A 23,046-nucleotide genomic window follows, 5' to 3' on the forward strand; every position below is an offset into this window, starting at 1 on the left:
ATCCTATGTCCGGTTATCAAACAAAGACAAGCAAACAAAATAAGTAAAATTTCACACTCTTGGTCTACTCTCTAAAGTGCCTTATTATTGAGTTACAATCACAGAAAACGTCTTGAATTTGTAATCTTCTTTTCATAACTTAATCAACATCATAATCCCAGTTAGAGGCAGAGAATCTAATCATTTATAGTCGCCCGCATTTTAAATTGTCAACAATTTGATGTTATTGTGAAAATGAACCGAGATAGAAAATGTTTGTACTTAAATGGCTACTAATTACCAGATGTATACCGATTTCACAGATTCCTTTTTTTTTTTTTTTTTTTAGACAGTAAAAAGACTATCAAAATGATATAAACATTGTGTTAATGTTTTACGTGGTTATATTGTTTAGACTTGAGAGTTGAGACCACCTTCACCAATACTCAGATTTCAAATTTGAAATTGTTCAGTTCAATACTCCAATATACACTTGTTTGGCTTTCTCCCAGAATGCTTGAATGCCATTGAACAATGTTCAAAAGCATGAAAATGTAATTAAGTTCTCAAAGACCATCAGAAATTAGAGATCTCCAGAAATTATGCAATGAAAATTTTCATTTTTCTTAGTGTAGTATAGCACGTAAAGAATTCTACATTCTCTGCAACAAAAGCAACTAGGTGGATGACCACAGCCCACAGGGTGTCCCAATCACCATCCAAGAAAATTACAAAAAACAAAGGAAACGTCAAAGTCTGAATTTTTGAATTTCTTATTATACTTGCAAAGTTGCAAGGTATGAAGTTGGAATGAAAGTTCCAAATATCAATACAAACAGAATGATAGACATCACCATCCAACTGCAATAAGACAGAACTACAGTTAATTGCAGTACCTTATTCTGCCCAATGGTGCATATTGCACCCTCTCAAGACTCTGTCATCCCCAATGCCAAGCTGTTTTGTCTTCCCATACTTTGATACTTTCCAACATCACCTTCAGACGTCTTCAGACACTTTTAACACTTGTGATTCCTCCAAATTTATAAAGTAATAATTAAACAAGAATATCTCTTATGTCAATAGCCCATTTCTCTATGCTACTATTTGAGTTCATAGAATCAAAGATATATACTTAGGTTGATTGTAGTTGGATTTTTTGAGATTCATAGCAGAATGGGTGGTGAGGTCGTATTAGTTGCAGTTGATGCAACTAAAGAGATAACGGGTTACGCTCTTGAATGGGCAGTGCGCAATGTGATTGAAGCAACAGATTCTATGGTCTTCCTCGCAATACTTCCTTCTCATAGTCAACCTCCAGTGTCTGCAAATCGAACTAAACACCATTCTGGAATTCATCAGTTCCTTGCATGTAATACTTATGCCTCGACTCAGTAGTCCAAGTATCTTTTCTAGCTCCTTCACTCTTTGATAATTCTCAAAGTACCCTTCCTCTGTTGAGGAATCCAACTTCTTAGTTGTTCTTTGCAATATAGATGGCCATCTATACATTTTATGATTTAAGTGACTTAGGCATACTCATTTGAAACAAAATACTTATGCTAGCTAGGCTTATTACGGTGCCAAATAATCTTGGAAGTTTATCATTGCTCCTCATCGCAGTAATTTGTATTGAGCCATTGAGGTTTATGTCTTCATTGGTTTTTGTCCCAGGTCTACTAAAGAAATTCCGTAACAGCACAGATGATTCAACAGATCAGATTGGACTTGTAAATGCAATTAGTCAGGATGCATATCATCGAATGACTGAGGTCTGTCTTCAGATGATGAGGCAGTTATGTGTGGCGAATAACGTTAGGCAGGTATGCATTCTTTTTTCTGGTCGGAGTGTAGTTACTTGTATGGTTTTGGATTTTCTGTTTTGATAAATATATAGCCACATTAGGTGCAAACCAAAGTAATAGTTGCTGCTGATGCACCTTTGGGAACAGTTGCTACAAAAGCAGAAGACCTTGGAGCAACATGGGTTGTTCTTGATAGGTATGTGACCATCATATTAATACTTTTGATTTTAATAAGTTGGAGTCTCAGAATAAAGGTTTTAAAGAATCTCCTATAATGTTGTACACTAGAAATAATTCAATACCACTTAAAGTTGATGTCTACTTATATAAATAAGTAATTAATATATATATTAACAAGAAATAAAACAGAAAAAAAAGGGTCTAAAATCTGTGCAATGGAGGCGTACGCCTCGATAAAAGCTTCAACAATGCCTCAATGCTTCAGGAACGCTTCACACACTGAAGCGTGTGCTGCCAATGGATACATGCTTTGCTCAATGCTTCTAGGCGTTTTAGGTACGCCTCACCTTGAGGCGCGCCTCGAGGCGTACGCCTCAAAGGCTTTCAAAACATTGCCGACTAGAACACTGCAAAGTAGTCACGGAAGAGGCCTATTAATTCGACAGTTAACTTGTTAATTATTTGGACATTGCTGCTGTAAAGGACTAGGAGTGTCCACTTTTTACTGCTTATGAGCAGTGCCACTCCACCACACTATGTGCTCGTTTATGAGAACACATAAACTGAAATATCTTCAAGAATGATAACATTAAAGTCGGGCTAAGGTGCTTACTATTACTTTTTCTTCTAAAGACATATTTATTACGGTAAATATGGTATAAATGTATAATGGAACATTTTCAACTGCAAGGGCTTTCTTTTCCATTCAAATTAAGTTGATTGTTGCTGATCATATCAGGAGATTGAAGAAGGAATGCGACTGCTGCTTGGAGCAATTGAATTGCAACATCGTAGTCGTGGACCATGCCATTCCAAAATACCTGAAAACAGTGAGCTCCCAATCCATGAAAAAAAAAATATGAGTAAGCACCAAAATGACCACGTACCACTAGCAGATGTGTTGGGTGTTTTCCCAACTTACAATCTTGATTCCAACAGTGTAAATACTTCAAGTAGCCTTGGTTTCAATACTCATAGTCCACATACAGACGGTTCATGCTCCTTATCGTATAAAGAAAAAGCCGCCAATGTCCACAAAACCACCAACTTAATAACCAATATCCAATCCTCCAATACATATGTTCAACATTACACACAGTTCGTTCACCAGACCAAACCCAAGGTTACTGCATATCCTTCCAGCCGTTACAGTAACTCGCAACCGTTGAACAAGGTTTCAATATTTGATTTCGATGAAAAGTCAAGTAAATCCTCCGCTAGCCCCAGGAGGGAAAGAACAAAAAGCTACAGCGGTCTTCTAAAGAGTGGTAAGTGGACAAATCAGAAATTTCATACGGAAATAAACTTTAACTTATTTTGAAAATCCAGAAAAAATGACTTGTAAAAGCTTTTTGTGAACATGAACAGATGCAAACCAAGGATTTCCACCAAAAGCACTTATACCAACTAGAAGGTCAACAGATACTCCAAGATTCAGGCGTAGTGCTTTAAGCCAATCAAGACAACTTATAGTGAGTAAGCAAGCCTCCAAAGATTGGAACAGACACACTGCCCCCCTGTGCCCGTCGTCTCCGATTGATAGAACTTCAAGTATAAGAAGAGCTATGTCTATCTCCATCAAACAGCCTCCAACTCCGCCACCTCTTTGCTCTGTGTGCAAATACAATGCCCCTATCTTTGGAAAGCCTCCAAGGAAGTTCAGCTACAAAGAAATTGAAATAGCAACAGATGTATTCTCAAGTGTTAACTTCTTGGCTGAGGGTGGTTACGGTCCTGTATACAGAGGAGTCATGCCAGATGGACAAGTTGTTGCAGTGAAACGGCATAAGGTAGTAAGTGCACAAGGAGCATCAGAGTTTTGCTCGGAGGTTGAAGTGTTGAGCTGTGCACAACATAGGAATTTGGTTATGTTAGTAGGCTACTGTACTGAGCCTGAGTGGCTCCTTGTTTACGAGTTCGCGTGCAATGAGTCCTTGGACAGCCATTTATACAGTAAGATAAACGTACACTGCTACTGCCTTTGTAGATTTAGTTATATGTATCACCATAACTAAATGGATTTTGAATATTTAATGACAGATTCCAGTGGAACAGGGGGACAAGAAGTGATGACTTGGAAAAATAGGATGAAGGTTGCGATTGGAACAGCCAGAGGTCTGAGATATCTTCATGAGGATTGTCGTGTTGGTTGTATCATACATAGAGACTTGAGGCCTAAGAACATTCTCCTGACACATGATTTTGAACCCATGGTCAGTTCAACTATGTACTACTTCCATTTTGAATCAGTTTTCTTATTGAACTGACTGATCATGTATTTGTTCTATGCCTACTGTAACGATATGATCCCTCTTTAGTCTCTCATATTTTAATATTAAGAAGAAAATTCTTCACAAGTACCATAAATCTCACAACTGTAATACATAGGTGGGAGATTTTGGTCTAGCAAGGTTGCAATCAGATGGTCAGTCAGCTGAAGAGACGCGTGTCATTGGAGCATTTGGGTAGAAATTCAATCTTTTTTCATTTGAATCATCTTGTACTATGCATAGAAGTCTCATCTGGGGCTTTCTACACATGTTTCAGGTTCATTTTATTGTTTAGAGTTATGAGAATAGTTACTTGCACTCTGACATTACATATATATGCATATAGCTCATTGTCCAGAATTGCATTTTAGGCTGCTGTATGGTTTTAACTTTTAACTTACTTCCACAATTTAAGCAGGTATTTAGCCCCAGAGTACACACAGACAGGGTTAATCACAGCGAAAGCTGATGTATACGCATTCGGAGTTGTGTTATTAGAACTGTTAAGTGGTCTAAAGGCAACCGATTTATCCAGAAGCGAGGAGCGACAATACTTACCAGAATGGGTTAGTAACTTAATATCTGCTTTGTTCTTCTGTGATAACCATTTGTCTGAGATAAAACTCATATCAGTGTCTCAAGAGAATTGTAATATTGTAAAGAGAATGCGAAAATTGTACATACGACTAACATCCACTGATTCTGGTATGGCAGTGTCATACCTTGCTTGAAAAGAAGATGTTGACTGAGATTATTGATCCAAGACTGGAGAGCGATTACAATGAACAGGAAGTAGAGTCCATGCTACGCTCTGCCAGTTTATGTATTTCCCCTGACCCTGAAAGACGACCCGGGATGTCCAAGGTTCTTCATTAACATAAATCCTTGCCTCTCATTTAAGCTTTTGTCATTCCATTCTCCCTTTATTGCCTCTGTTCTCTTTATTCTCATTTCGTTTAAACCGAATCTGTAGGTTTTGCGGATATTGGAAGGAGACATGCCAAGTGACATCGCATATCAGCATGGTGAACCAACCTCACCCTTCATGGATTACCGACGAAAGAGTACTTCCGCTGCTACTAGACCATTCAATCGACCTCATCCAAACAGTCGTGATTTCAGTCCTTCACCTCCAATAGAATCAATGCATCATATGAAGCTCTCTTCGTTTAGCCCCAGAGCGTATAAAGTTGACACACATAACATGAATATCGTGCCAACTACATCATTGAACAGTCATGGACTTGAGAGACGAAGCAATAGTACTAGAAGCTTAAATCAAAATGAAGAATCCGTCAGCAAAGACTACCAAGATTATCTTCAAGAATCACTTGTAGAGTTTATTCACAACATGAATTGAAATAAAAATGCATTGAAGTTAACAGAGAACACACGCCATCTTTCGTGCTGCAGCATGCACATAACACTATCATGTCTCGTTCTCACTGAGACACTGACTAATAATAGTGACTGGTAATTGTAGTAACAACAACAGAAGCTCGTTTGGCCTTCTCTTGATTTCTTGCTTCAAGCATTAATGAGTTTTTTTTTCTATTTTTCTGTAAAAACCACTCAATATACATTTCTTCATATAAATTTCAAAAAACAGTCACTCTAAAATACAAGATTTTTGTGGAAGATTATACTTCATAAAAGTAGTTCATCATGAAATTCTCAATCATTTAGCTCATCAAAATTCATCATAACTTTGTCGTCCAGCATCATCATTATAGGACAGGCCAAAAAATTGTATCAGAAATTATGAAAAAAGTTTGCCACGCCACCTATATCGTTCATAGGCATATGTGATTTGCTTATGAAATCTAAGCACGTTATACGCTGCATCAATCGGTCATGACTGATTTCAAAGAATTCTTGATTAACACTAAGAGATTCAAATAATTATGACGATGAGACTTTTACAAGTTACACTTAGTCAATGTAAGCAATTGATGAAATTTTTGACCATAACTATTTGACAAATGGTCCTAGTCAATTGTCAATCAATTTAGGAAATTACCTTAAAAACTGTATTTTTATTGAGTCAGTGGAGGTATCAAATCAGTTCTAACCTCTAAGAAAGGATCCTCTAATTCCTCTTTCTCAAGGATGATCAGTCAAGGGCTTTTAATGTGTTGAATACAGCAAGTATAAAATTTCAAATTTTCAATGCGACACACCTTAGAAACCAGATAAGTTTTGAGTACAAAATCGCCACACTAACTCCGTACATAAATGGTTCCCATTATTGACTAGCATCACGTAATGCCAAAGTCTTCCCTCATAATAATACACTCTAGAAGTGATCTGCAGGACCATGGTGTAGGGCGGTCCAGGCACCAAAAGCATATCCGTATAAATGATAAAGAAGTAAATATATAATGGATGTGTCCTCCTTTCCGTACCCATATTCCATTAGATCTATTGGCAAAAAGGAAAAGAAGATAAAACTGAAAGTTCCGCACTTCTAATTCTTCAAAACAACTGCCATAGTTAGATTTCTGGTTGCCTTCACCAAGAAAGCAAGATCGACTGACTATATAAATCATGCCCACATGTTTCTCAGACGACACTCGAGGCCCTCACAGAAACTTCTAAGGCGGTGAATGAATGAAATGGTCCACAAGTGTTGACACAAAAAACTACCTTGGATTTTCACATTACTATTGAATTTTCATAGGGTCATTTACATCAGTACCATAGAACTAGTACAGTATCCCACGTGAGATGGAATTTATGTGCACATTAATATAGTAAAGATTCCATCAATCAGTCCTGAAGCAACCACAACCATCACTACTCACATGGGGGAGAAAATATGAGCAAGCAATACAAACAAAATCAATTAGATGTTGAAATTCGGCACCCCCTTTTGCTACATGTTAAAATCTGTCAAACAGAGTGAGCTTCTTAAAATTCATACAAAAATTTTTTTGAGCAAGAAACCCACCTACACGGCTACACCAACCATTCTCACAAGTTAAAAGACTATCAACATCTCACAAAATGTCAAAACTAAGGGAGAGAGAGGAAAACAACAGTTTACTTGGATAAAGATGGACATACAAATCTAACGTCTGTTGCAAAAGTGAAATCATTGATAATGTGACAAACAGGTAAAAAGAACAGTGCAAGCCAGAGATTCTGCAAATAATAAGACAAAGGACAAGAGGGGAAACGGGCCTTGTTTATTTCGAAAGAGCTATCAAGTTCCATCAGTCCTAGTATAGACAAAAGAAAGCGCAACAAAAGAAAACAAAACCTGGTAATTTGCTATACCCCCACTAGTCACTCTAACCTACCTACCAGATTGAACACATTCCTAACCCTAAGTTGAACCCTTTGCCCCTCTCAAATGATCTGTTAGACAATGGACTTCAGATTTATACTTACTATTGCTCGACTCATCAGCTCTGTTATGTTACAGACCATTAGTAGACTACACATCTTTCACAGTTCCCTTTCTACTTTTTTACAACAGAAAAAGGGTGGAAAATGAAACCACCACTGTCACTGCTGGCTGCCGCACCACCGCCGTTCCCCTGCCCATCTTCAAACAAAATAATTGAGACATTGCAGGAAAAGAGCCCCAGTGGAACCTGAGCTGCACATCTACGGATCTACTCTTTGCCATTCATAACGTCCAGGAAGGGGCGAATCATTCACAGGGTCGAAGTTGTACCTGCACCAAGTCAGATGTAAGAAAAGTTTTCATTAGAAATCATGTTAGAGAACACACCTAAAAGAGTTCTAGCGATAAAATATATTTTTTGTACTTTTCTGTAAAAACTCTCTGTTGCTGTTGCTCTGCACCAGCAAAAAACTCCTCCATCTCATGTGGCGTCGGGACATTTCTCCGAATGGAACTCTGTATTCTCCGGTTGGTGGCAGCTGAATTGGTACGTCTGGTAGTAGAGCCAGGGGTCCTGACAGTATCTGAGCCCCTTATCAGACTGCACGGTGTAGTTTCCCTAGTGCTCCTGGACATTAAATTAAATATTAAGAACATGAACTCGATAAGGTTGAAAAGAAAACTAATTCAGTATTGATAATAGTATATTTCAAGCATGATTGCAAGCTTCAATAGAAGTTATTCTTAGAAATTAACAATACAACTTACTATAATGAAAGGCAATCATTGTGATAAAACAATGGTAAGCAGGAATCAATTCCTTTTAGCAAGTAGTATTATATTCTGATATCATGATCCTTTACTAAGGACCACATAACATGCTGGTAACTCACATATAAGTTGCAGCCACAAGGTGACCCCAGGAGCCCAACAATTGCACCACATCAGTCACAAAGGAGGTATCAAAGTTTCCAACATAAGCATTTTTTAATATACAAAAAGAGAATAAAAAGGTGTAACATATTACAGTATTCTATCACAAATGCCATACATATTATCCTTGAAAAAAAAAAAGACCCTATGAAGACAGTTGCCAAGAATTTCAAGGAAGCAACTATAACAACTATCATTGTGGACTATATATAAAAGATGGCAAAACTGACACTTTTATATCGGTACAAATGTAGAATATATTCTTATATATTTCACTATTCACAAAACTCGAAACAAATAGAACCTCACCGACCCTCTTCTTTTCTATTTTACTCTTTTCTGAACCGAACATTTTTCTCTGGTTAAACAAGATAAGTGCATTATATCAAATTTTACTAGTATAGAAACACCAATCAGCAACCATAAATAACATTATTTTTTTTAAAGAACTGCAAGTGGATACATTGCTTTCAAAATCAAGAAACAAAACTGATATCAAAGAGAATTAAGTTCAACCAGTACTATTTTTACTGGAGTTAAAAATAGTACTGATGCTATATCAAAGAGAATTAAGTGGGACTGAAGTTAAATGAATATATCTTCAACCAGTACTGTTTTTACAGGAACTACAAATTGTCAAATTGTATGGAAAGACATAAAGATATCAAAGCATCAGAACCTCTCAAAGAGAATTAAGTTCGACATTTACCTTTTTTCAGTTATTAAATAGTAAAAGCATCCCCATTCAGAACAAGTTCAAAATATAAAGAACTGCTTGAAAAGCCATATACAGCTATATTTGGTGACACAGAACACCCAGACAGACCGCTGATACATGCATAAACTGTTTGCCCCTTAAAAGAAAGCTCATTCTTATATGTTTCCATGTTGAACAAAGTACTTTAAACACAAATAAATGGTGAAACAAGAAGAGACTAGCCTTAAAAACAAACATGAAAAAAAGAAAGCACCCTAACTTTTAACATGCAAAGCTACACCAGTAAAGTAATCCATTCTAAAAGCAGTTTCCTCACCTTGTCCTTTTCAACTTTCAAGGTTAATGGTTGTGGACTGTGGTTCAATTTTGTTTGTTTCTGAACTGTATACTTCACTTAAGGTGATGTAAATTTTTTTTTTTTTAATTCATTAAATAGAAACTTTAAACCTTCCAACATTCACAAATTCAAGAAAAATGAGAGAAAATCTACTAAAAAGAACATATCTTTACACAGCAACAACAGTAAAAAGGGGAGGGCAAAACCCCCAATTTTTCAAGCCCTAAAACAAATTAAACAAAAAATTTAACCTAAACATAAAAATAAACAATTTAAACAAGTGTAAAAAAGAACAAACCTTCCTTCAATTTCCAAAACATTTTCACCAAAAGAAGCTTCAACAGCAGCAGCAACACCCAAATCATGAAAATTATCACTTCCATCTTCACTCTTCTTCTCATTCCTCAAAGAAACAGAGGCAACTGAAGCTGAATTATTAGCTAACCTAGAACTAGGGTTAGGGTTTGGCTTCTTATTAGAATCAGTAGCAGTAGTATTATGATTATGACTAACACCACTAAGTAAAGAAGGTGGCTTTTTTTCAAGTCTTCTACTTCTAAGTTGTAAATAACAAGAAGAAGAATCATTTGATGAACCACTAGTTGTTTTTTGTAGTCTTTGTAAAGCTAATGTTTTTGCTCTTGTTCTAACACCACTTACTAAAGAAGTAGTAGTTGTTGTAGCTAGTTCCATCACTGCTATCTCTCCTGTTATTTTCGCCTTCCTCATATACTTGCCCATTTTATGTTTTTTTCAACTCTAAAAATTTAAACTTTCATCAAGTTTTGAAGCAAAGGGTAGAAATGGAACAAGGGTTTAAGGGGTTTTGAGACAGAACGGGGGAGAGTGGGTTTGGTTTTTGTGTGTTTTGTGAGTTGAGAGAGAAGGGGAAAAGAGAGAAGCAGAGAGAAAAGGGGTATTTTTATTTGTATAAGAGTGGGCAGAGGAGAAAAAGTAGGGTTGAGTGTGAGAGTGTGTAGAGGTGTTAGAAAGAAATTGTACTTTCAATTTCTCTTTTGTTTTGTGTATACTATTGGATGAGAAGTTTAATAGATGAGATTTTGAGATGTTTTTTTTTGTTTGTTTGTTTTTTGGGATAAAGATTAAATTGTAAAAGAGTTCTGAAATTGGTAATTGTGTGTGGGGAGTTAATTTGGAATTTGTTAAGCATTTATTAGTTCTTATCTTAGAAGATTCCTTGTGATAAATGGCATTAATTTCTGTGTGAGTTTTGAGATTTGTGTGTGTGAATTGTGAATGAGTGAAAGTGGAAATGGATGTTTTTAGTAAGTGTACTATTTTAGTAGTTAGAAATCTTTATACAGGTTAAATAAGTTGTAGACAATGGTTATGTTGATTTTTGAAAAAATCACAATGTTCGGTAACATCTTTATATAATTGATGCACGTTTATTGTATTTGGATTTATATTTTAATTAGTCTATTAGATGACTTTTATCTTTATAATTGATGCATGTTTATTGGATTTGGATTTGGATTTAGATTTCAATTAGTCTATTAGATGACTTTTATCTTTATAATTGATGCACGTTTATTGGATTTGGATTTATATTTCAATTAGTCTATCATATGACTTTTCATAATATATGTGGTTTTAAACATGGTACGACTTAGTCTCACAAGTTTTGTGTGCCTTTTATTGTGTCAAATACATCTGCGCAAAGTCTAACCGATTCAAATTTCAAAAATTATAACCTTTGAGAATACTAAAGATGAACTTGTTTATCTTTTTTTTTTTTTTTTTAATGAGTGTGAACAAATACATGATGGTCGTTGAAGTAGAATAAAACGATTGGTTAAGTATCATTTTTTGAAAAAGAGATGTAAAACTTTCACCTACTTGGTAGCATTAGGATTGGTCTTACTTCAAGGCCAAAAGATTATTGTTAGGGGATGTATTTAAGTTTTTATGTTAATTTGATTGATTGGGTAAGATTATGTAGAAAACTTTTACATTACCATAGATGATTTATCCAATATTCCAATTACAAAATTAATATGGGTACCGAATAAACATATATAGTTCGAGGAGAAATTTCATTTATCGTGATATAAATGGAACGAGACTTTAAGCTATGACTTGACAACCAAGTCATTGGATTCCTCTTCATGATAGACAGGTGGACAGTGCCTTGCTTTTTGGTCATTATCTTTTGATATTTTATCCACCGTTTTAAATTATTTTAATAAACATATCAACGGCGTTATTTTCCATTAAATTATCATGATTCTATGCTGCTCACGGTACCAATAAAAGCTTTAATGGCCTTAACTTATATACTGTATATATATAGTACACTCAGTGCAGCTGGGCAGTGGGGGATAAAAGAAGCAACCCATATACAAAATTTTGCATAAGTGGTGCATTCCATTCCACTAGAATTTCAGATTTAAGAAATTTTTTATTTTCTGAAAGTCTGAAGTTTCACTTGAAATCCGACACATTTCCGGTACTTGTTTGCATTCCCAACATAGTAACAGTGTAATACTGTTCCATGCAAACATGAAATAATGCATACATATCAAAAATAGCTAAATAACAACAGAAAATGTTAGCAGTTAGATTAGTAGGTATTAAGATATGATTTCTTGAAAAAGCATCTTACTCGAATGTACCTTTTCCCAATACAAACGAATCTTTTTCATTTTTCAATTTTCATAGTTACAAGTTCCCCGCTAAAAATGTACCGGAAAGAGGTGTTCCCGCCAAAACAATCTTGCGTAGCTGCTCTAGGTAATATTATACTTTTGTAGGCCCCACAGTTCCAATTTTATTTTGTAACATTTCATTCTTATTTCCATGAACAAAATATTTAAGAAAATGATGAGTACTTCACCACTATCTTAGTTAATTAACTGACTTAATTATATAATGCATAACATCATTGAGTTGATATTTCAATCACATTATAGTTTATATAAAAAAATTCATATGCTAAGTTCATAGTTAATTAAGGTGTTTATGGTGATTTAATCGGGCAGCCTCCGCTCAAAGCCCAACAACTAAGTCCAACAACAATAGCCCAATACACCCCATTTTGCATATCCACTACTATTTTTTTAAAACATTTTCAACGTGTTCATACTTCGAGTGTTGAGTTGTAAATTAATAATGGGAATTGAATTTGACGACTTCACCCAATTCGAATCGTGTCCTGTTTGAGTAAACTTGGTTGAGTTGATTAAACTTAATTAAGTTGATTAAATTTGATTGGGTGAGAGATTGGGTTAATTAAATTTGATTGGGGTGAAAGATTGGGTTGATTAAACTTGATGTTTTTTTGGAGTTTGGGTTGATTAAACTTAAGTTCGAGTTTGCCCAAGCTTGATGAAATCATTTTCGAGTTTGAGTTAATTAAGTGAAAGTTGATTTTTAAAATGAACATCGTAACAAACAAACCGAATTTTTTAAGTCCAAACGACCCAGCCATGTCACCCAAAAGAATCCATAAACGACCCCGCCATGTTGTTCTGGAGACTGCTCAAACGACCCCGCCATATCGTCTAAGCAAAAAGTCGAGTTTTGTCTCAAACGACACGTGCAGACCACTTAAGTGTACACTCAAGCTACATGGTGAGGTTATTTAAGTGTACGCTCAAACTTCATAGCGAGACCGTTCACTCAAACGACCCGAGAAGTTCGTTATGGCGAGACCAGCTGGATTGGTTGTTAAGTCTAGACTTTGATGACAAACTTGTAATATATATATTTTTTGAGGTTAAACAATCCAATTTGACAATTTGATGAGTGCCCACACAGGACCCTTAATTAAACATTGTTCATCAGACCACGAGAGTCAAATGATACTAAGGTTGTGCATTCACTATAAGGCTGTTTTTATCGCTATTGTGGTATTGGCGTATTGCCCCACTACACTAGTGTAACTCCTTATGACTTTGGCATGCAATATTTTTTTTATATCCAGATGTAACAAAAAGATGATATAGATTAATCACAAATCAGTTGATGCAGACGAAAGCACCCACTTTTGGAACCCTAATTTCTGCCCTTTTTGAACATAGAATCTACTAGAAGAGGTGAATACCTGAGAAACCCTAACCCTATTTAGTAGTTTACATTGTCTTATTAAAGAAGAAAAATATTATTTTAAGTCTATGGGCACGGATTCCAGGGGTTTTCACCTCGATTTATTGGTCTATAAAACCGTACAATGACCCACGTGTGGGCACTCAACCAATCATCACTCTGTGTAAATTGCAAACCACCTCAACGGGATTACCCACTCAAAGTCTGAAAGTGAATCATGAATCATCATCATCAAATGACATAAATTTTTAAGTGAAAGTATCCAGTGCTTTTCCAGTTTGATCTTGTTTTCAACTTTTCATAAAATAGTATGCGCGTAATAAATAGCTACATGGCAACTCCATTTTATGAGCTGCATACATGCTCTCTGCCTTGAGAAAATAAGCTCATTTATGGCTTTTATGCAACACACTCAGATACATATTACTTTTCCTGATTCACTGCATGCACGTTATTCTAAGACTACATTTTCCTGATAGCATTCCTCCACAGACATTGTTCAAATTGTTAAATTTTTATTCTCCCAAGTCTCAAATCGACCAATTCCTCGGTTTAGTATTATATTAGAGAATCTTCTTCTGTATGGACCATACCATCCCACATCGGATAGCAAAGAAGATACTCCTAATGTGGGTCCTCGCCCTTGTAGAACAAAGAAGTTGCACTAAACAGAGAAATTATGCTAACTGCATTTTTTTCAGTGTTTGAACTTTGAAGGCACAGTATATGCCTACTTGCAAACACATACATGAGCCTGATATAAACCAAGCAGGTACTTTATTACCAGATGATATATACTATATATCTGACCAAACTTAAGATCAACCACAGTGATCCTACGCATAACTCAAACACACACAAGTATCCGCATTACAACATACATAAAAACAGAATTAGATGCATCATACGCATATTTGTACTAGTTCCTGATCTAACCAAATCCATTCTCACCAAAGCTCTATCAGTTCACCCTCTGGATCAGTTTGCTTATGATGCTCGTGCTCTTGTTCATGCTCCTGCTCCTGCTCTTGTTCATGCTTGTGCCTACGTCCTTGCCTTGGTGGTGCCGCAGGTGCAGATGGTAGAATAGCAGACTCGTTCTGGGCGTTGATCAGCTTAGTGAACCTGTCCTGACTTACACCAAATGCTGTCGCAAGTTCAGGTCCATTCATAGTTCGGAGAATTGAGCTAGCCCCAATGAGAAACTGGGGGTGGTTATTGCCAGCGGATGTGGTGAATCCAAAGAATTCAAATGGCCCATGTCGAGACGCAATTTGAGAAAAAGGGAAGTATCTCGGCACCCAGAAAACGTCACCTTCGTTCACCACGGTGTTCATTGCAGATGTGCCATTTGGATATACTACTTGGATCGATCCTGATCCCATTAACACAACACCGTATTCTGTAGCTCTTGGGTTCACATGGGGTGCCATCATCGCTCCCTGCAAAGTAGCACATTGCGTTATAAGTTACAACTCAGCTTGTACTATCTTCCATAAAACTTCAACTAAACATTTAACAGAAATCCCAATCTATCAAGTAGTTGGTTCATGTGTTAGTTATGATTTATTTCGTTTAAAGTCCATATTCTAAATCCTAATGTGCTCAAACACAAGCTCTGTTTCTAAGTGAAATAAGAAAGCAAAAGACAGTGTTACATACCGCTGTGAGGTTAACATGGTAAACTCCAATGTCAGAGTGAGCCAGGGGAGCATAATCTTTGTCTGTGAGAGCTAAACTCGATCCATATTTGTTTACAAAATCAGGCTTTCTATCATAGAGATTGTAGGCATCAGTCGATTTGACGCTTCTCTTTGGAGCCTTTTCGCCAACCACAAAGTTCATAAGCTTCCTCCATGTCCATGAGTCTTGTTCATCAGTTTTGTCAACCTCATCTTGCTCGGCAATGTCATATGGTCTCTCCTGATGTTTCAATTGCATAAATGAAGCCCATTTGCTTGACTCATGTGTACCATTTACAAAAACAAATGGACCTTCTTGTTGCCTTGTAAATATGCTCTCCAATTGACTCGAGGATACCTACAACCATCAACAAAACAGAACAATATAAAACTTTGTAGAAAAAGATAGCATATAAAAGATCAATAATATTGCGCAACTCATAACAAGCAAGAGAGGCTTACATTGAATGCCGTAGTGAGGGTTCTTTCATCAAAACCTGCCAGTATAGACATTGGAGACAATCCTCCACCAATGAAGAATGACTGCATCAAATTGATTTTGAGGTACATGATCAATAAAAGTTCATTCTTAATTTGAACATCATGTTTTATTTGAAAGGCAGCAAAGAGGTTTCTAAATTATTACTTGGAAAGCACCCGTTCCCAAGCTCTCCGAAGTATCGATACTGCAAATCATTTGAAGAATTTGTCCTTCACCTGTATTAACAATGTAGAATGTAGAACCTGCTGGAATTCTGTAAACATCTCCAATCTTCAAATTTTTCTCCACCAAGCCATCTTTGTATATCCATCCAATCTTAGCTTTCCCTGCCTCATACCAAAATTAAGAAAGCATATAATTAACATAATCTTATGTTCGTACTCAAAGACAAAACGTTATGTCATCTGAACATCTAAGCCATAAAATTATGCACTTGCATTTGAAAGTCATCAAGAATATAAACTGAAGGCATAAGAACATCGATCAGACCAACCTACCCAAGTCTAGCACTATCTTTCTTTTTTTATTTCTTAAAGATTTTGTTAAAATCACGCATTTCATATATTGACCATGAGTTGGGTGTTGCTTTTGAGATTGATGTGCATAAGATCACAAACATTTATCAGAAATATATGAATATAAATCAATTTATCATTCGAAACTGCTTGAAATTGCACTATTAATCGTTACCTCGGCGGACAAAGATGATCAAGCTTGAATCAAGGTACTGAGGAACGAAAAGAGACTTAGGTTCCATATTGATAAATCCAATGTGCATTGGGGGTTGGCTATCAATACCGCTTCTCTTCTTCCCCACGTTAAAACCACTCACAACTCTGAATTCCCCTGCTTCACTCCTCATTACTTGCCTTGATTTTGGCAACAAAAACACCTGCTCTTCTCCTCCTCCTCCATATCTACCTTCCTCTTCTTCTTCATAACCTCCACTTCCTTCACTGTACCCAAATGCCAAGGTAACTGAGAAGAAAAACAGCAACAGGAACACAAACAGCTTTGACGATCTTGGTGCAATCATCTTGTTTAATCAGCTTATGAGGCTTGCTTTCTCTCTTCCTTTCTGATTCTACTTTTCAAGGCTTCAACTACTGCAACTGATGAGTGGTGTTGTGAATGTAAGTAGTGAATCTGTGCGGATAGCTAGAGAGCAATGTGTGCGAGTTTATGAAGACTGAAGAGATGAAAGTGAATAACACGTAGCAGCCATGCAAATACTTTTGTGTCTTGCTGGCTGATTTTGCTATAGCCAACGCATGCAGATAAAAATCAGACAGACAGAGTCACAGAGACTATTCTATCTAATTCCTTTTTTTAAGATAGCGGTAATCCCAAACCATCATCGAAATCTTGCACCCTCGGATGCACGACCCGTCTTGGCCTTAGAAGCATCCTGAACTTGTAAAAGTTACATGGCTGAGTGAGTCCTACCCGTGGAGACCATAAGAAAAAACCATTTGGCGAGGCCTACCAAAATATGGTTGGTACCATTTGATCCGACCATAAGCATGATGTTCCCTCACTTTGGTTTTGCCATCCCCTTAAATTTGCATATCATGCTAACATGGTAGAGTAAGTTTAAACAACATGATGATTTAGACAGAAAACAAACTCACCATTTCAAGTTTACTTTCTGTAACACACTCAATCACAGTATATACAAATATGTGAATACTTATCTCTCTGAGTCTTTCCAAGAGATGATGAAAAATTATTGAGTTTCCTAATAGTAGTCTGTAACAATACATTCTATTAAAAAAAAATCCAGGGTAGACATTACCTGTTGATGATTTACATACGCAAATATATCACTTTCTTTCGTTCATTGGCGAACACGGCAAAAACCGATAATTACAAGATGTCATATGTATTACACTTTCTTATTTTCCTGAAGAAGATGCAATACTGAATCATTTAGAGTAGTAATAATTTTAAACCGTGTCTGCTCTCCAGTAGTGTCCTCGCCTAAAATTGTCGCTTAATTCTCTCTCCCGCCAACGGATTGCAATCTTCTTCTTTGCTCAAGTCATTCTGTAACGAAAACCCCAATGTCAAAATATTGTTTTCAATTGCACTCCGGGTAATTATAAATGAGAATACATTTAATGAATATCCAAGTCATTATATCTACAAACACCAGGTATCAAAAACTAACTCATGAATCAAGAGTTATATTATTTGGAAGTTAAGAAAGAAAATCGGGGAAGCAGAAGGGAAAAGGCAAAAATGATTTCTCTGTTGCACAATCCCTCCGTCAAAATGCACTTTTCTCTTTTCTTTCCCCTTTTGGACTGAACATTATTCAAGGGTTTTCAGAACAAAGATGATGTATTAACATATAAACACACTGAGGTTATAAAAAGTGAGAACAAAGTACTCACTAACAGACTCGAAATGCAGCCATTTGGGTCCAGTCCCACTGGCGGACTGACCGTAATATGACAACTAAACTTTTGCCTCCTCCTTTTTTCATTTCTCTATCAGTACACCAGATAGATTGAATCCTTCAATAACCAGAAGTCCAAATTCTCTAATAATTCATAATGAAATATAAAGTATTCAGATTGAACTTACAACTTTGTGCGGTGGAATGAGAATCTCCTTCTTGATTCTCTGGAGTATCATCAGAGGGTGCATGAGAAGGATGACCATCTTCTAAATCTTCTGAAGCGTCATCAGAGAGAACAGGAGCAGAACTGTCTTCAAAGTGTTCAGATACCAACCTCCTCATTATATTACGTATCAAGTCGGAGTTAACAAGCTCAAACTTATGCTCTGGTGTATGCTGCTGATTAAATCGGCCTGGAAGCTTGGAGGAAGTATTATAACACTCTCCACACAAATCAAAACCAATTGCCTCCTCACAGTCATTGCATTTATATCTCTCACCAACTATAGGAAACATCTGAAGGGAGCAATCAAGAGATAAGAGAACGAGTGAAGGAAAAAGGTATTACTAGGAAATTATTGGATATCATCCTATTGAAGATGTTACCATAAATCAGTATGGCCAATATGCTTCAAACATGGAAATAAGGCAGCCAAAATTCAAAAATTTTGTATGCACTAATCTATCTGAACTGACTTTCCAATCTGAAAAAAATAGATGCCCCACCACCAGATTAGGTATTTCAGCCTCTAATCCAAATATCATCATACAATACTTGCATGTTGACAATTATCTGAAAGTGTGTGACACTCTTTATGAAATGACTTAGTACAAATAAGAACACTAGGAATTTACTCTAATTGGTTCAGCATACCAGAAAAAATATAATATCTTTCAAATAAGTGAATAACAAGAAATTACGAGAAAGACGTTACCCCACAATAATCACAACCAATTCCAAGATGGACATTTAAACCACGGTCGCCTAACCAAGACAAGTAACTCCAAGTAAGAGGAGGCGATGATTGGGGACACTTCTGTCTATCAAGTTTGGCACCTGAGAACATAACTTTGTCTTAGTAAATATAGAAACAAGTTGTGCTAGACGATAAAGACATGTGCACAACACATATATGTTATACGAAACATGAAATATGTATCACTTGAAAGGAGCATATAATATAGGTGATACACACCAGCTGATGGATTACCCTGTTGTCCATGAATAGGTTGAAGCTGAACAGCCTCTCTTCGCAATGCATATTCTTTGGGGAATATTTTCTCCAATAGATGATCAAGCTCTAGACAGACCTTCGGTAATCCTTTAGGATGTGAACTTTGACAAAGTTGACATCTAAGTGCTTCATTTACTGGAATAACTATACAAGATTGACAACAGACTGCAAAAAGAGATAAATTAGGATGATTTGACTTTCAACATGATACATGTCATTGTAGTACACTAGTATATATAGCGACTCTTTACATGACTAAGTTCCTACCATGCCCACAATTAAGAACTGCAGGTCGAAAGAGCAGTTGTTTGCATGCAACACAAAGTACATCACTGATTGAAACAAGCTCGCATATTCCATCCTTCAGATCATTTTCTAAGATACTGCTTTCTTCAACAGCTAAAGCACTTATCACTTCCAAACCAGAATGAGCTTCCGCAGAAAGTAATGAAGCATTTGCATGAGCCAACATGTCAGGAGTTTGCTTCTCCACAGTACTAGAGGTATTTATTTTCCCATTGGAACAAGTGCTACCATATGAGGCAGCTTGGGAACACATGCTGGAGAATGCTTCAGGGGAATCCAGACAATTTGATTTCTCACAACTATGTGCACTCAACACATTGTCACCAAGCTGAGGTGAGAAGAAGCCTTGATTCTTTTCTTTTTCTGTAGAAGGAAATACATCAGGACAAATAAATCTTAGTTATAGAATTAATCAGATCAAATAAAACTAGAAAAGCTTCAGCTAACCTAGGATAATGATATAAGCATTGGCGTAATAATGTGTATTGTTCACAAGAGGTTCAATAACAGCAGTGTTTTTGATAATCAATCCTACAAAACAATAATAATAATACCAATTTGATCCAACTTATGTGTTCTGTTGATTTCACACAGGGATAACGATGGCAAATTATGTTTCTATCGAGATCCAAGAAGTATGATATCAAGACACCTCAGAACTATACGTGGGCTTTTTGCTTAAAGAATACATGAAACAAGATAGAAACAACAACAAGAAGGAAGTAAAATGCTCCAAAGTGTTAAAAGCACAAAACTACTACACAGGTACTAAAAAGCATACAAATAAAAAGAGAAAGTATAAATAGCTTATATGTTAAAAATTACCTAGCACTTGTTTTGCCCTTCTCTTGTAGGCCACAGGGTACATTTTCAAGAGCAAAAAATGAAGCAATTGACAGATACTAGGGAAGTGACTATATGGACAAGTACATATAGGACAATGAGACTCTCCCATTCCGCTCATTTCCAAGTGGACACACCAAAAACAAGAAATATGGCCACAAGCTGCAAGGGAAAAGAAGAAAGTTAATCACTTTAAACTTTAGTCCTCACAACAAGTAGTAAAATTTACTCACCGAGTACAATCGGCTTGTAAAGAAGATCCCTGTAAATCAAACATAGATTAACTATCAGTCATAAAAATTAAAAAAAAAAATAATCAGGAAACGAATTAAAAAAAAAAAGCTTTGACAACTTACAAGCAAACGGAACAAAGAAAGGCTTCCTCAACATTCTCAACTTCATCAATTACAAGAGATGATAAATTATCTGTTTTAGAATTAAGATGATCCATTATTATATTTAAAGAAAAAAATAAGTGTGAATGAGGAGACTCCTTTTTATCTGTTCTTCGGGTGGGCGAATTTATGGAATTTCAGAGTTTTAGTATTTAGAGCTTTGGTAGGCCAACAGAGGAAACTAACCCGAGGAATTGTTTAGTAAAGGAATAATTACAAATGAGAGAGAGAGAGAGGTGACTCTTCATTTTTTTCTAAGAGCATTCCCAGTCACAAATATTCACCTCCTGACCTCCACAACTCCACATTGGCAGTATTTTCTTTTTTTTTCAACCGTTTTGGTAAAAAACAAAGTGAGGCTACTCAATACAAATGTAAAAAATAATCTCGGACGGGATGTTAGATTCCGTTTAAATGTAAAAATTAAAAAAACTAGTCGGACGGAATGAAACATCCATTCTGAAGTTTATAAAAAAACGAAAAAAAGTCGAAAACACACTAGACGGAATCCAACATCCCGTCTGAAAAAAAAAGTCTAATTTTTAAAAAAAAAACACACGAGACGGAATCCAACATCTCGTCCGAAAAACTGAACCTATTGTTGTCACTGCTTCAATTCTTTCCCCCTAAACATCATCTTCCAAAGCATCAAACTCCTCCCCAAACCCAAACTTCGCATCCTATACCCCAGCACCCTTTCATACCCTGTCTTGTTACCTTGAACATTGACCCTTCACATTTGATCCCCATTTCTCTTTATCATTTGCACCGAGTATCTTTCTCGAAACATAGCTTACCTATAGATATCTATAATATAACTATACATATTACTTTCGCAAAAATTAATATGTTCAGTAAAGATTAATACAAATATAACTATAAGAGTATCAGTAAAGATTAATATGTATAGTTATATGTTCGCAACATCTCCCCAAAAAGTATCATTTACTTTAAAATGATATCTATAACAAAAAGTACCACTTCTCCACCCATCACAATTATAAGTGCCAAAAAAAAAAAAAAAAAACAAAAACAAAAACCATTCCATGACAGATCAAATACGCTATTTGTACGGTGAATTGTACTTCTCGATATATAAATAAATAAATATCTCCCTTTACCAAAAGAAAAGGATAGGGGGACTACCTGCATTGGCAGTCTCGAAACCTTTGAGTTTCATCCTCGAGTCGTTACCAACGAAAACGGCATTAGAAACATGTATCCACATTACCATGTCGAACCTTATTTCGATTTAGATAAAAGATTAAGCTCAACAGGTTGCTGAAATTGCAAAATATATAAAAATTCGTAAATATAGAGCAATGTTTACTAGAATAAAAGACATGATGAAAGGAATATAAAATATAAAACAATTAAAACAAAACAAATACTAACTTACCTGAGGAGTTTTCTGTAAAACCGAGTGATGCCAACCAGTTTTTTGTTAGCCACAATATAACTATACATATTACTTTCACATTACATTGATTTTGGAACATAAAAATATATTACACACATGTAAGTTTAATACAAATAAAGGTGTGATCTTTGGATTTGAAAAGTTCAGGAATACATTGGTGGATGTTTTGCAAAACGACCTTGGTATGCTTGTAGGTGATACAACAGTTATTCCTGAAGGAGACCTTGCTATGCTTATAGTTTATATAATAGTTATTCCTGAAGGAGTCATAAAGATCCTTGACAATACCTATATAGATTATTTTCGCATTACATTGACTTTAGAGCATAAAAGTATATTACACGCATGTAAGTTTAATACAAATAAAGGTGTGATCTTTGGATTTGAGAAGTTCAGGAATACCATATATTCTGATTCGAAAATTTGTGTGAGATATTTTGTAAAGTCTTTTCAGCACACAAAATATTTAATAGATCCCGAGCATATGCCCGAGTCCAAAATCTAGTATGATCTAAATAAAGAGAAAAAGGGGAGGTGGCAAGGTTGAAAATTGGGGAAAAAAATGTGATGTAATAAAATAAAATTTACAAGATTGTTTGAGGATATTTGAGGTCTAT

The 23,046-nt window shown here is 35.9% G+C and overlaps 4 protein-coding genes across 7 annotated transcripts; 1 reads left to right on the forward strand and 3 right to left on the reverse strand.

Annotated features, from left to right (window-relative positions):
• Positions 1–1,094: 1,094 nt before the first annotated feature.
• On the forward strand, positions 1,095–5,625 carry LOC147500814 (proline-rich receptor-like protein kinase PERK7). Of its 3 annotated transcripts, none has more exons than XM_086562397.1 (10): positions 1,095–1,351; positions 1,654–1,802; positions 1,886–1,980; positions 2,704–3,232; positions 3,333–3,917; positions 4,005–4,177; positions 4,353–4,429; positions 4,650–4,800; positions 4,949–5,098; positions 5,208–5,625. In XM_086562397.1, exons 4-10 carry the CDS (start codon positions 2,719–2,721, stop codon positions 5,592–5,594), a joined length of 2,037 nt encoding a protein of 678 aa, XP_086418523.1. In that variant the 5' UTR covers positions 1,095–1,351; positions 1,654–1,802; positions 1,886–1,980; positions 2,704–2,718; the 3' UTR covers positions 5,595–5,625. The 3 variants fall into 3 exon arrangements, with proteins under 3 accessions (XP_086418523.1, XP_086418525.1, XP_086418524.1); XM_086562399.1 differs by having other exon boundaries at positions 4,653–4,800; XM_086562398.1 differs by lacking the exon at positions 1,095–1,351 and having other exon boundaries at positions 1,665–1,802; positions 2,707–3,232.
• A 1,777-nt stretch (positions 5,626–7,402) lies between these two features.
• LOC147500815 (cyclin-dependent kinase inhibitor 5-like) lies at positions 7,403–10,603 on the reverse strand. The gene is made up of 3 exons (XM_086562401.1): positions 9,873–10,603; positions 8,011–8,214; positions 7,403–7,916 (listed from the first exon to the last, which is right to left on the reverse strand). Exons 1-3 carry the CDS (start codon positions 10,313–10,315, stop codon positions 7,847–7,849), a joined length of 717 nt encoding a protein of 238 aa, XP_086418527.1. The 5' UTR covers positions 10,316–10,603; the 3' UTR covers positions 7,403–7,846.
• Positions 10,604–14,402: 3,799 nt separating this feature from the next.
• Positions 14,403–16,993, reverse strand: LOC147500816 (vicilin-like seed storage protein At2g28490). Its single transcript, XM_086562402.1, has 5 exons — positions 16,517–16,993; positions 15,971–16,152; positions 15,787–15,867; positions 15,305–15,682; positions 14,403–15,084 (listed from the first exon to the last, which is right to left on the reverse strand). Exons 1-5 carry the CDS (start codon positions 16,860–16,862, stop codon positions 14,590–14,592), a joined length of 1,482 nt encoding a protein of 493 aa, XP_086418528.1. The 5' UTR covers positions 16,863–16,993; the 3' UTR covers positions 14,403–14,589.
• Positions 16,994–17,571: 578 nt separating this feature from the next.
• Positions 17,572–21,310, reverse strand: LOC147500817 (E3 ubiquitin-protein ligase PRT1-like). Of its 2 annotated transcripts, none has more exons than XM_086562403.1 (8): positions 20,971–21,310; positions 20,848–20,876; positions 20,597–20,776; positions 19,733–20,134; positions 19,427–19,630; positions 19,166–19,287; positions 18,416–18,746; positions 17,572–17,872 (listed from the first exon to the last, which is right to left on the reverse strand). In XM_086562403.1, coding segments are annotated over exons 1-8 (1,365 nt in total). In that variant the 5' UTR covers positions 21,066–21,310; the 3' UTR covers positions 17,572–17,870. The 2 variants fall into 2 exon arrangements, with proteins under 2 accessions (XP_086418529.1, XP_086418530.1); XM_086562404.1 differs by having other exon boundaries at positions 19,442–19,630; positions 20,971–21,297.
• Between the last annotated feature and the right edge of the window lie 1,736 nt (positions 21,311–23,046).

The sequence above is a fragment of the Coptis chinensis genome, chromosome 5 (genome assembly GCF_015680905.1).
Source record: "Coptis chinensis isolate HL-2020 chromosome 5, ASM1568090v1, whole genome shotgun sequence".
NCBI lineage: Eukaryota > Viridiplantae > Streptophyta > Magnoliopsida > Ranunculales > Ranunculaceae > Coptis > Coptis chinensis.